The 13,959-nt window shown below is 38.5% G+C and overlaps 1 protein-coding gene across 1 annotated transcript; it reads right to left on the reverse strand.

Moving 5' to 3' along the window:
- Positions 1-2,503: 2,503 nt before the first annotated feature.
- Positions 2,504-13,423, reverse strand: LOC306768873 (up-regulator of cell proliferation-like). Its single transcript, XM_079257338.1, is given in 6 exon segments — positions 2,504-6,559; positions 6,563-8,466; positions 8,593-8,747; positions 10,028-10,087; positions 10,175-10,235; positions 13,307-13,423. Coding segments are annotated over 3 exon segments (4,746 nt in total). The 5' UTR covers positions 8,675-8,747; positions 10,028-10,087; positions 10,175-10,235; positions 13,307-13,423; the 3' UTR covers positions 2,504-3,799.
- Between the last annotated feature and the right edge of the window lie 536 nt (positions 13,424-13,959).

Below are 13,959 nucleotides of genomic sequence, written 5' to 3' on the forward strand. Positions count from 1 at the left end.
TACAGGACACGTTCATGCTTTCTGATGAGAAAGCTGCCCAAGATGGCTGCCAGGGCCGCTAGAACAGCTGTTTTTACTTAAACCAGTTTTTATTTGATCAACCAGCAGTCAGATCATTTTTTATTTTGTTTTTTCCGTGTTGGACATTTCTAAAGGTTCAGCAGGATGTTTAATCTCCATGAAAGCTTGTAAATAGTCAACAGAGTCTGTTTTTGCCTCTGCAGGCATGCATGGCACGAAGCAAGCAGCAGATGGCATTCCTTTTCAACCAAGCAGACATGAGGATGATGATAATGACGGGCCGTAGATGAGGGAGTATACCTGACCTCAGGCTGAAATTATCTGAACAGGTCGTCAATAGATCTACCTGTAAGGTTTTCCGCTGACATCTTTAAAATCTTATTTTTTTAGGGAAAGATTTGTGTTGCCGGAATATTTATCTGTAGCTTATCTGTGGAATTCCTGAACAAAACCAGTTGTTTAAAGTAATGGTGCGACTGGATTTTCCCTCATTCATCTGTGACGTTGTATGGCATAAAAATCTTGTCCACTTTGGGAAGGTCAGAGGGCTGGAAAATAAGAGTTTAATATGATTAAATGGTTCTGATGAGGGGGAAACACTTCATCACCTAAAGAATGAAGCAATCCCTGGACAGTGTTTTTGATCATCTGTTGATGATCACCATGAACATGTTGACAGGAAATGTAGATCCGAACAGTATTTTCAGAAACATGAATCACATGATTACAGTCTTCCAAAAGATTTAACAGGAATATGTCTTTCCACATCGCTAAGTCCAATGATCAAACAAGAAAAAGGCGTCTTGAATTTGGAGTCACACTCAGTTTCTTATCGAAATTTCTCTTGTCATACAGCACCCTGTATTTTTGTAAGGAACGCAGCATTTTTCAGCATGAAACCTCCCTTATCTCTCGTTTTCTTGTGGCATTTAATCATCCCTCTCAAAATATCCATGGATATTCCTCCACCACATCTTTAACAGAGTTAAATGTGATTTTTCTCTGCCTAAATGTAAGTTTAAGTGATCCCTTTTAGCTTTAACACAATCATTTAACATTGCCTGATCTGGAACCAGCAGCCGCAACTTTCTGAATTGTCCCGCCTCCCAACTCGTCCGTCAAATCCCGACATTGTTCCCTCGCTCTAAAGGAGTTTCACCTTTACCTGCATCCATGTACAAAATTCTCTGCAGATGTATGGTTTGAACCAGGCAGAGGAAAATGCAGTGATGAAGATGTTATTTACTTCATTTGGAGGGCTGGTGGAGGTTTTCTCGTGTTGCTACTCTTGATGTGGAGAGAAATTAAATTCTTTGATATATTTTAATGAAAACAAAGTGTGAATCATGCACTATGCTAGTTTGAGAAAGATCACTTCTCTTTAAAAGTTTAACCCTTTTGAAACTGTTTGGACAAAGTTTAGGTACTTGCTGTCCAGCAGGATTGAGAAACCTGCTCGGCACAACACAGCAGCCATTCTGCTTGCTGTGATGGAAATGACTCAAACCTCTTAAAAGGCTTTTAGACACCCAAGAATTTCACACAACATCGATTCTTACCAAGTTTATAATCCTCCACATGGACAATGTGAATGTTTATATTCATTTGGTAAAATTGAAATTATAGCTTTCTTGGTTATGCTTGTGGTTTTTGGGCCTCAGAGAAGGCCCAGGTTTGAGAGGCCATGAGGCCAACTGTTTTTTTCTTGCTTTTTGTTGCTTCTCCGGCGGCCTCTGCTGGCGAGACCTTAGTATTGCACCATCAGATTAAAGTTTAAGTTTAACGTTACTTCACTCTACTGTTGACTTAAAAACTGTAATAAAAAACATCAAGTGTCATTGATTACAAAGCCATGGGTGTCTTCAGGCCTATTTAAAGTTCTTGAGCTACTCAAGATGTTTTAAAGCCCCCTTAAAAAAATCAGAAAATAATCGTTTAGATATTTGCCTGTGATGTTGGCGATCATTTGCATCATGTTCAACAATGTCTGGATAAAAGCAGCCAAATCCAGTCTATTTATCACTGCTGAGCATCTTTTACTCAGACTGCACCTGAATGCAACACCACAAGTCTGTGATCAAAATGGAAATGCAATAAGTTATTCTATAATATGAAAGTAGCGGTCAATAAGAAAAAAACTTGGTTATTATTGATAAGTCGTGCTAAGTCTTGCAAGTTGTGTTTGTTAAATGAAAACAAAGAACAGTTAGTTATTAAGCTGTTATGAAAGGAAAAGAAAATGTGTAAATAACGATCATATCATCACTTCTGTCACCTGGATGCAGCCTGAGACACGACAGACTGAAGGATGTTCAAGGAAGTGTGATCATCAAAACCGAAGTTGAATTGTTATTCAAGTGATTTAAAGAGCTTAGATCATGTTAACCTGCCCATCAGAGACATCGTGTGTTTGATTTAATTAACAAATGCAGAATTTATAAGGAGTAAATTAGGCTTTTAATCACTTCATTATTTTTATTGAGTTCATTTTCAGTCAAGAATAACACTTTTGGCACATCGGTCAGATCATACAGAGATCTCCTCTTTCAGAGGATTTAATCATTTTTGACAAACAGTTGCAACAACTGACACGCACACTCTCGTGCACTTTTAAATTTATCTCCATTACAAATGTTTTTAACTTCACATCATTTATATTAAGCAAAAACCAAATAATCGAGTACATACAGCAATAATTAGCTTAGACTTTGTATCCAGAACGCTGCTGATTTCTCCTGGTTCAAAATGAAAAATGCTGACAACAAACAGCTGATGTTTTCAGTCATTCAAGAGCACACTCATGTTCAGTAACATATCACATGAAAAAAGAAGAAAAAAAAACCACTTCATCCCAGAAGGTGATTCCAATACTGTCGTATAATGTTTTTAATACATTTATGAATGATTCAAAACTCTCTAGAGACAAAAAGAATAAAATAAAATCAATCTCACATCAATAATACTATGAACAACCTTTAAATCCATCTAAAATGTCTGCAGATTATTTGTCAGATTATCCAAAAGTAATGTATTACTACGTGGTTACAGCAAATAGAGAACACTAAAACTGTGCAAACATTAGTAATTAAAAGAAATTAAAAAAAAGAGTAATGAATTTGTTGCTTGAAAAAGCAGGAAATGGCTAAATACAAGCAGTATTTTCCATGATGGACATGATCCAACATGAGGAAAGAACTGGTAGATGCATTCATACAAACAATGTCAACATAATCAAGAATATGTTAGAAGGTGACTGCGGCTACTCTTTTAACGGCATTGAATGAAAACCAAGACGTTACGAAAGAAAAAGACCAAGTTTAGTTTGAACTTTACTGAAAAAAAATCTTCATTGTGGAACTTAAAGGACAGTTTTTCATCAATATGGATGCTCTGTCTTCTTTTGTTTGGAGAACACACACTGTTCACCAGCAGCAGCTTCAGATTAAGCAACTGGGACTAAATGAGCATCAATCGCCATGGCAGCTACAGCTACGTCAGCTTAAAGATGGGAACATAAATCAGGGATTTTCTGATAACGTTCTTCATGATGATCGTAAAAAATATGGGCTCCAAAGTTAAGCCTTGTGGGACGCCTTTAATTAGATTTTAATGACTGGGGGAAAGACCAGTCAACTGTACACACTGATTATGACTTGAATGGTAACTGAGAAGGCAGCCTACAGTCTGTTTTAAAAGGCAGGTAAAGGTGAGTTGTACATGCCTTCATGATGTCTTGATATTTAAGCGTTTAACTCATGCGAACTCAGGGAAAAGACTCTCAGTTCTTGCCGAACGATTCTTGAAGGCTTGCCTGTGCATGCTTGACTGTGATATTGTTCCAAGCACTTGGAATTTCAGCCGGCTTTGCACTAAATGTGTCTGCAAAGTTTACGTTGTACTTTGTCATAACAAATTTCCAGTAGTCCGATGCCTGAAAGCTGCCGTCCGGACGGATGTCCCAGTTTGGAAATATTTCCCTGTAACGCTTGTAAGGGTGCCGTTGATTGTTTGTTTCGTTGCAGCGAAACGAAATGTCACTGCTCACAAGAGTTGTGCATATGTCGGTGACAAGCTTTTCGGATCCATCCCACCTGTATCGACCCAGACCCTCCTGCCGATGCAGCGAAGCAAAGTGATCATTGTGGGCATTTCCTCCTGCTTCGCAAGGTGCTCCACAGAATGGACACTGCTTGCCACAACCAATCAGTCTTTTGAACATCTCATCCTGGGGCTTCACGTGGAGATTCTCCAGTATCATTTTAAAGGTTGTCCTTTTGAACTTCTCCCTAAGACCGTCTTCCATGTCCTTCACAGACTGTGTGAGCCAGAGAGCAAACTGCTCCTGGTCTGCCTGGTTCAGGATCATAAATGCGCTATGAGCATCCCTGGAAATCGACAGCTTATCATGAAGTTCTCTGCACATATCTTTCACGAACGTCTGCAAGTTGCTGCTCTTGTTTCTCTTAGCCTTGTTTATAGCATTGTTGATGTTGCCGATGCTTGTTTTAAGACGTCTGTCTTCAAACTCAAACTTTGACTGTGCATCTGGGAAGTGCTGAAAAATCTGATCAAGTATCCACGTTTTGACATAGTCCTCATATGAGCAAATGTAGCCTAGATAGGTGCTGAAGTTGTCCTTTACAAGCAGATCCAGCAAAATTGCATACTGGAAGGACATCCGTGTACTGAAGAGCTCCTTTTTCAGCATTTCATCGATCACGTCGTCACCCAGGTAACGGTTGACGTAGGCTTCAACAGCAGGCTTCAGGTATTTTTCTGTGAATTCTTTCGCCTTCTTCTGGCACTGGTCTCGTTTGTGGAACACATCTTTGAAATCCGAACGAAACTTCTCCTTGTCCTTCATCAGACATCTGTAGGGATCGTTTGCATGCACAAAGTCTATGTGCATTTTCTGAAAGTCTCTGGCAGCAAATCCACAGATGTACTGTTTTAGAGAAACCTCAAAGTCAATGTCTGTGGACACGTTCTTTTGCAGCCTTTCGTCAATGATATGAAGGATGTCTCTGATGTAATTTTCATGGTAATTGGTTTTTTGTACTATCTTCTCAGCAACATACAGCCTGCAGGCATATATGATGCTATCAGCCATTTTCTGCACATCATTTACATGGTCTTTAATGTTAAAAGCCTTTTGCATTGTGTGTATGGCTTTGTTCATCCATCCCTCAGCTGTGTATTTGAAGTATCCTGAACCACAATCTCTCAGGTTTACCCTACTCAGCAGTTCACATGCACGACTCCCCTTTTGCGTTAGATTATGTCTGAGAGAGTAGGACACACTGTTGTAGACATCTTGGGGCTTTTGTTCAGAGAAAGACAATTTCGTCACTATTTGCTTCCACATACCGTCAAATTCTTTGTCCAGCTCTGCGTCTGTCATCTGCACTTTTTTCTGTCGACACTTAGCAATTAACTCAAACACTGACTTTTCTACTTCCTTTGTTTGGTTTTCCTTGATCTTCTCAAGTTCATTCATTCCCCGTCTGATGTCGGCTGCTGCCGTGAGCTGGTTGAGCACAGACCTTTGCATTTCTTGTCGAAGGCTTTTTGCGCTGTTTGAGAATTCCTCTCTGTATCCTTCAACCAGGTAAACATGGCCCTCTGTTTGTTTGAAGTATTCCTTCAGATTTTCCAGGAGCTTCGTCTCCCATTTAGACAGCATTGACAGGGCTTCATTTTGCAGCGTGCAAAGAAATCCTGTTATGTCTGACTTTTCAGGGTCAGTATCAATGCCATAATTAGAAATTCTTGTTTCTGCTTTGGTAACCCAGGTGAACATTCCTTTTCTGAACTCACGCTCCCACCTGTTGAACTCTGTGCACAGTTTCATGTACGCCTCAGCTACGAGACTGTTTCTGAAGCTGAAGATGAAGTTTTCATGTTTCACTGCATTCCACAGACTGGTCATCCACTTTTTGAAGTCCAAAATGGTTTGAATGGATTGTTCACTCCCTCCCAGTACATGGATGAGTTTTTTCTTGAGCTCATAGACAGCTTCGCTGTATCCGGCATTGACTGGTGCCATTGGTGGGTTTCCATTCCAGAGTCCAGGAACGTAGCAGTTCCCAGTGTCTGGATTGTAAACCATCACATCAGTGAAGCTCTTGTTCTTCTCTTTCTTTTCCATTCTGGCTGCTGCCTGAGTCATCTCATCCAACTGTTGCAAGAGCAGTTTTCTGTCTCGCAGGTTCTTCTCATGGGCTGAAACATCGGAAACGTTCTGGTGAACAAACTGGCATTTGGGCTTTTTGCCCACCTCCTTCATCCTGAGGAAAGCATGCACCACTATCTGCAGGATGTCCTTCATTTCTGTTGAATTCTCCATTGCGATATTGATAATGGTGATATCGCTCAGCCCCACAACAAGCGTTGCCAGCTCATTGTCATGTTCATAGCTGTTGTCCAGCTGTGCTAGCTCTGGGGACTTTAAGCCCTCGGTGTCCAGGATTACCAGGAAGTCACAGTTGAAAACCTTTTTGACGTCTTCATTGACTTTGATGAGCAGCATGAAGGCACCTCAAGTGCAGCGACCACTGCTGACTGCAAACTGAACTCCAAACATGGTATTGAGGAGTGTGGACTTTCCCGTGCTCTGAACTCCAAGCACTGTGACTACCATGATCTTGTTCTTTGGAGACACCATGTCATTGAGCTTAGAGAGAACATCACTCACCCATCTAAGAGGTATGTTGGAGGCATCTCCGTCTACAAGCTCAAGAGGAAAACCATCAAGCAACATCTTTGCACACAGCTCGGGCAGATGCTGCATCTGTTTTCGTGATAGGTCTCTTTCTGGGAGGGAAACGGAAGCTTCATAGAGCTGACCCATTTCACGGAAGAAGTGTTCAGTCCCCAGGGAGCTGTTAGAAAGTTGGATGTCGATTTCTTTTATCTCGTCTTTGTTAATCGAATTGCTGCATTTTTCTTTGTACAACTCCCTGAGCCCAGAGAGTTTGGTACGAGACACGTTATCCAGGTTCATGCGCATCCATTTCAGGAAATAGCACCTCTCTGTTGCTGGAGAGGATATGGCATGGATGAAGCAAGTCATAGCTGACGACATGTCATAAGAGTTCTGCTTTTTCCTCATTTCTATTTTCCGTCTCTGAAGATCACACTTGTACTGCTCTATGTTTTCAGACCCAGCTTTTCGAAGTCGAAATTCCTCCTTCTCTAAGCAGGTCAGTTCCTTCCATATCTTTCCTTGCAAAGGAAGCTGATTTTCTTTGTATTTGTATATGTCTTTAATTTTTTCAGTGATAGCATCTGCTTTTTGCTTTCCTGCCTGGCACTCTCGAGAGTCTTCGTCAACCAAGATGCCCAGTTCATGGGCAATGCCGGCCATCTGCTCTATTGACATCTTCATCTTCGATTTCCCAACTACATCACTGACTGTTTTCTTCAAATCTTTAACAAAGTCTGCATCATTTTGGTCTTCGGGTCTTATAATGAGGTTGGCTTTAGTTAAGTGCAAGCTGGCAGCTAAAGGTTTTAGAGCCGTCAAAGTCTTTTCGTTCCTGCTCGATGGGCTGCCAACCAAAAAAAACTTTGCTTTGAAGTTTTTATTGATTAGCAGCTCACACTTGTCCAAATGATCAAAGAACACAAAAACTGCCTCTGAGGTCTGACACAGGAAGGAGAATTGTGTTTCAAAGGAAGCAATGTCCCCATGAAGGTTGGCTACAGCAATTGGCTCGACAAAAATGTCCATGTTTTTGTTTCCACAAGGAAGGTACCAGGTAATTTCTGTCAGTCCATTGGCTATCTTTCTTGGACTGTCTCCACACTCCATGTTGCGATGAACAAAGGTGTCATGGTACTGCTGAGAACTGCTCAGAAGCTTATTGAGGGTCTCTGACTTGGACAATGAGCACTTGCCCAGCCTCACAAATGAGACCATTGGAAGGCGACAATGAACAATTCTTTCCTCAATGAAGCCTTTGGATTCTAGAAGATGTTGAGGTCTGTACTTTTTAACAATATCTCTCATTGCCCACAGCATAAGTTTGCACTGTGTTGTCTCACAGCTGGGAAGAAGCAGAGGCACAGAAAACTGGCACATTGACATTTTTAGTGCCACTTCTTGTTGTACAAAACCATCAGAACAGAGAAAGAGAGCTGTGATTAAGTCGAGAGGGTTTATACTCTCACCAACTTTCAAATTTGTAAACAGATCAGCAAAATCTAACTCGTCAGACTCTGATGCGTTGTCGCAGTTTGACTCACAGACTGAGTTTACATTCCTAGCTGTCACATTAACCATCATCAGTTTCTTTAGAAAATACCAAGGAATGTCAGAAATGGACTTGACCAGATCATCGTTGACGGCCTTCGCATCAATCTCAAGTATCTTGCTGAGTGGCAGCTTTTCTTTGTAGTACTGCTCCAACCCCAGATCCTTCAGGATGATGTCCAGGTTTGTCTCTGGGGAAATAAAGAATCATGGTTATTACCTTGTAATTAAATAACACCTTTTGACAAGTCTAGGAGTCTTTATTTTAAACTTGCCAATCTTATTTTTTTATGAATATTTCCCTATATTTTACTTACTTTCTTGAGGACATGTTTTATCTCGTTCTCTTGGATATGCGTTGGCTGTGTTTTCAATCATATCTATCTCCATGCTCTCCATCGTGATTTAGGTTTGGGCATCACCCACAGGAGTGTCCAGACTATTCCTGTTGTCTTCACACGTGGACAAGGAGCTGTGGATATAACAGGAATTAACATCACATTTTCTGCTGGATTGTAAGTTTGAATAAAAGAAGCCTAATGGACTTCTAATACTTGGTTCTTCACGGCCTTTCACCTCTTATCATGAAGGTCTTGATTGTTTTCTTAGTGATAAGAATAGAAGAGCTGAATAGCATAAAGCCTGTGGACGGAAATAACTTGGTTAAGTTGAAACCTGACCGGACTCATCTGACCGGACCTGGACACAATTTGACAACCACTGCTTAGTTTAGTCCTGCAGACTGGAAGTTCCCAGTTTTCTTCAATGCAGCAACTCGGTGAGCTGACAGCACATCAGATGCAGCAGCAGAAGAATGACCAGCAGAAATTCTCCAACAACTACGAATCATATTTATTATGATCTTTATCAAAATTTCAGGAATATTCCTTTTATTTTTCAAAAACATCAATGGAAACGCAGGTACTTATACTCCCCAAATCATGAAAGTTGTTTTACTTTCTAAAACTTTCTGGACCAAACAGTTAGCGATGTGTTGTTCACAAACGAGCCAACTTAAAGAACCAATTCTTTCCAGTGAACGAGAAGAACTGATTCCTGTGTAAGAGAGCTGAATCTTTAGAAGGGGCGTGACATTAATTTTGATGGGTACACTAAGAAGTCAGTATGAGGAAAGACAAGCACTGTACCACAATATAAGAGTGTAGAGGTATAGACTGGGTGTACAGGCAGCCATATTGACATTACAAGTGTTTGCTCCTTTAAAAATTATGATTTTATTCTTTATTTACTTGATTTGCTTTGTGTGGTTCTATTCTGTGTTTGGTTTTTAAAGGGTTGATATTTAACAAAAAAAAAAATCACAAAAATAGTTCTCATATGACAAAGAAAATATATAAAAATTGCTTACCAGTAAATAAACCATTCATAATTGCTAAACAAAACTATCGTACAAGCTCTGAGTGACTCTAAATAAAGAGCAATTTGGGAGTCAAAAGAACAGAATCATTGAAAAGAGCTTAACTTCCCATTACTACAAACTGTACACAGAGCCGAAAATCTTATCTGACATTCACCATTACATACACAACATAAACCACGATGGCAACTTATGACTGTAGTCAGTTTTTCAAAATTATTAAAAACTAAGCAGAATATTTTCAGGTCTTACAACTTAAACAGATGCTTATTAAATAAAGTTGATTGTTTATCTACTCAGTGTTCCCTGTAAGATTTCCAGGACATGTTAGACTGAGAATCTACACCAACATGTGTCTTTCTGATGAAACTCACCTTTAGTTTTGACAGAATCCTACAGCGAACCCCACCAAATGAGTCTTCATCCGTAATTCCCTTTTAAAAAATAAGAAATTAAATTAATGATGTTTCAGTAAAATGTTTCATATTTGTGTTTTATTTTGGTACAAAGTGATTGTGTACCTTATGGTGGGTGTAAATGCCAACGTTCCACACTTGCAGATGTGATTTAGACAGTCGTGCTCTAAAAAAAAGAAAAAATCTGGTTTCGTCTTAACATTATAAGATATATAATTAGTTCTCTCTTCTGCATCATATGAAACAGTTTTTTCATACTGTTTCATTAAAGAAAAGGCTACATTTACAACAGTGATTTAAATAACTGAGTTTAAGAAAAGGAACAATAACTAAAAGTTGGCTAAATTATAATGTAGTGATATAAGACATTGTTTTTCACCTGACTGCAGTGGAAACATCCGGATTTTTCCACATAATATAAGTTTAAGACTGATGCTACATAAAATATTTTATCTTTTGGTTGTTTTTTTGTTTTTGTTTTTTGCTTTTAAAAATATTTCTTTTAAACCAGAATTAGAAAACGATGTAATGATTTTCATATATTATTTTATTTATGATTACTTTTGTCAATTTCACCTTATTTCACAGGCAGTTTTATTTTCCTTCTTGGTTGGGAGGGTATGAATGCATATGAGAACGACCAGGGCTGTGACGATACGCTTTTGTCTCGATTCGATTCGATTAGATTCGATTCCGATTTTTTGGGTGCCAATTTGATTTTAATTGCAACTCTCAAAATTATTTAAAATTGCTGATTTTTGTGGATAAAAAACAAAAAAAAGCAATAAACTTTTTTTTGCTTGTCATTTTTCTTCATTTCAATGAGGAGAAAAACAACACAGTACTCAGATCATCATTCTGCTGCTATAATGCCAAAGAAGACAAGTAAAAAGATCAATAAAAACTATAAAAGTGACAAAAATTTTATGATGGATTTTTAAAAGAAAAAAAAAAAAAAAACATTTTCAACAAAAAAATGTATTTTAAAATTGTGAAGCAAAAATACAGATTTTCGATTTTTTGATTCAATTTTCCCACCCTTAAGAACGACTGTACATATTCAATTAGCATCTCTGTTGAACATATTTTACCTTGCTATAAATACGTATCATAATAAATATTAAAAACGTCCTGCCTCCCTTCACAAAATGTCTGATAACCACTGATTATATTGTGTCAAGCGATAACCTGGGAATTAGATATCGAATTGCAGTGCAGGAAGTCACGGTGGGTTTAAAATCCAGGCGATAACAGTCCAGTGAGACACATAATGCTGTATCCAACAAGAGTCCCTCATAACTGTGAGTTCAGGTAAAGTTTTACAGATTTAGACATCCTGTAAGATGTCATGTGATAGCAAATGACCATGCTATTAATCAAGATTAAAGCAGCATTAAGTTGTTATGCAACAAACAGGTCGATCAAACTGCCAGTGGAAATTAAAATTTCACCCATTTTAATCACTTTTAAATCCAGATTTTATGTGTGAAATCTGATCCTTTAACTTATCTGGGCAGCTGTGTTTTTCAGTTAGTCTCATGTACAACATATTTATACAGCATTGACATGATTTTAATTGTTTTAAGTCGTCTTTTATTGTTATTTAAATGTTGTTTCTACTATGCAGAGCAGTGGTTTGCAACTACGAGGGCATGACCCGTCATTGGGCCTCGAGTGCCACATAGAGACGGCAAAAACCTTCATTTCTGCAACAAGAGAGCCACAACGTAGTCCTGTTATCTATAGCACTGCTTCTCAAATGGGGGTACGTGTACCCCTGGGGGTACTTCTAGGTATTCCAGGGGGTACTTGAAATTTTTTGGAAACATCTTTTATGTTTTCTTTAAAACATCCTTGAATGAAATAATATGAATATAATATTATATAAATATTTAATAGATTTCAATAAATGTAAGTTCACATTTATAAACTGAATTTACATTTAGATTTACACCATATCTTTCCTCCTAAAATCCCACATTCCACCTGTTATGAGCCTAATCATATCTGTCAGTCACCGTCGCCTTGACAACGCAAACAAAAGTTTAATAAACACAAATGACAAAGTAAAATATTTTATGTGTTTTCTTAACTAAAAATACTTTGCAGTGGTTAGGGGGTAGTTGGCTAAAAAAATATTTTACAAGGGGTATTGTGTTGCAAAAAGGTTGAGAATAGCTGATCTAAAACAGTGTTTTTCAACCACTGTGCCGTGGTACAGTAGTATGCCGTGAGAGACCATCAGGTGTGCCCTGAGAAATGATCCAATTTCACCTGACTGGTCTTAAAAAAGCAGCTCTGTGTTCATCCCAGGTGAGAGATAATACAATTCCTTTTACTTGCGTTTATCTCATTTCTATTGAAGGCCACTTTGACAAGATGGACTTTATATTCATAATATGGGCCTTTTTTTAAACAAAACAAAACAAAAAAAAAACATTTTGGTTTGTGGAGTACCTCTTAAGTTTTCAGTGGAAAAAAAGTGTGCTTTGACTCAAAAAAGGTTGAAAAACACTGATCTAAAATGACGCCAGGTTGTAATATCGCTTCCCACCACTTAGTGGCGATAATGCGCATGTCCAATGTTTAACAAAATAAAACGAGCAGAAGAAGACAGGCTAGGTAGCCGCTAGCCTGTAGCTAAACTTACGCACGGGTGTTTTAACCATAAAAAATAAAATTAAGTGGACCAAAACACACCATAAGGGTTGTGAAAGTACTATCCTAGTATTAAATATTTTTTAATCGAAGCAAAGATCGCGGAGCTAAATGCCTATAGTGCAGTCTGCATGCTAATGCTAACTCTCGTGCACGAGCGTAGATTTAGATCGGGGCCATAGACTATATGTAAAAAGACATACATAGACATATAGACATATATTTGTCGAGTACTATTTAGCAACTCGTAATTTTTATCTTTTTTTGTTGTTGTTGCCCATACTGTCGTACTGTCGGTCGTTTTCTTTAAGTCCGGCCCTAAAACAATTTAAACCGTTGTCATTGGCTCTGGTCTTGCGTCCATACAATCTGATTGGCTGTTCCCGCTGTGACTCACCATTATCTATTAGACTCAACATTATCATTTCGCTGTAAATAGACTTCAGTGAATCTGAAGCACATGATTTAAGTAACAGCAATAGTTCACAATACAAACCCAGAAGTAACAATAAGTTTTTGTCATTTTATACAAATAGTGTATAAAATGTAACAAAAAAAAACATCAAGAAAAAAGCTTACCTTTGCAAAGAGCTGCCCATAAACAAAGAGGATTCTTTAGTGGAAAGCTTTTCTACTCTGGACTTTTGGAAAGCTTTTCTTGCAGTAGACTTTGCTACTCTGCACTTTCTCCCATGCTGAGCTGTGGCTGTCTGCAGGGCTGCACTGCAGACCGTTGCTTTTATACCCCTGCAGCCATACTTTCACTTTCAGTCTGATGCTGATTATTGGAAATCCCATTTCCCGGAAGGGGCCTGGAATTTCTATTTGCAGGACAGATATTCATGCGGCTATGTTCCAGATATAGGCCTTATCTACTGTGTTAAAAACATGTGCAAAGTTGACAGAACATGCAAAAACATGTTGCAGTTGATTTACTGAGTGTACAGAGAACTGTGTCTATTAAACACGGCAAAATAATATCCTTTAGAGCGTTTGCAGAAAATTTTACTGCCATAATTTCTCCACTTTAAACCCAAATTTATTATTCTGCTATTTAGCTATTTTCATCTGCTTATCATGTTACTACTTATTATAATAATCCTGATTACTCAGTTTCATCTTCTGCTAACTTTGTGATGTTATAAAATGTCTAATGATGAAGAACAAAGTGTTTGCTGGATGCTTGCAAAGCACGACTGCAGAAAAAGCTAGAGAAAGGAAATAGCACCTAT

The sequence above is a fragment of the Telmatherina bonti genome (genome assembly GCF_933228915.1).
Source record: "Telmatherina bonti genome assembly, chromosome: 18".
NCBI classification, from domain to species: Eukaryota; Metazoa; Chordata; class Actinopteri; order Atheriniformes; family Telmatherinidae; genus Telmatherina; species Telmatherina bonti.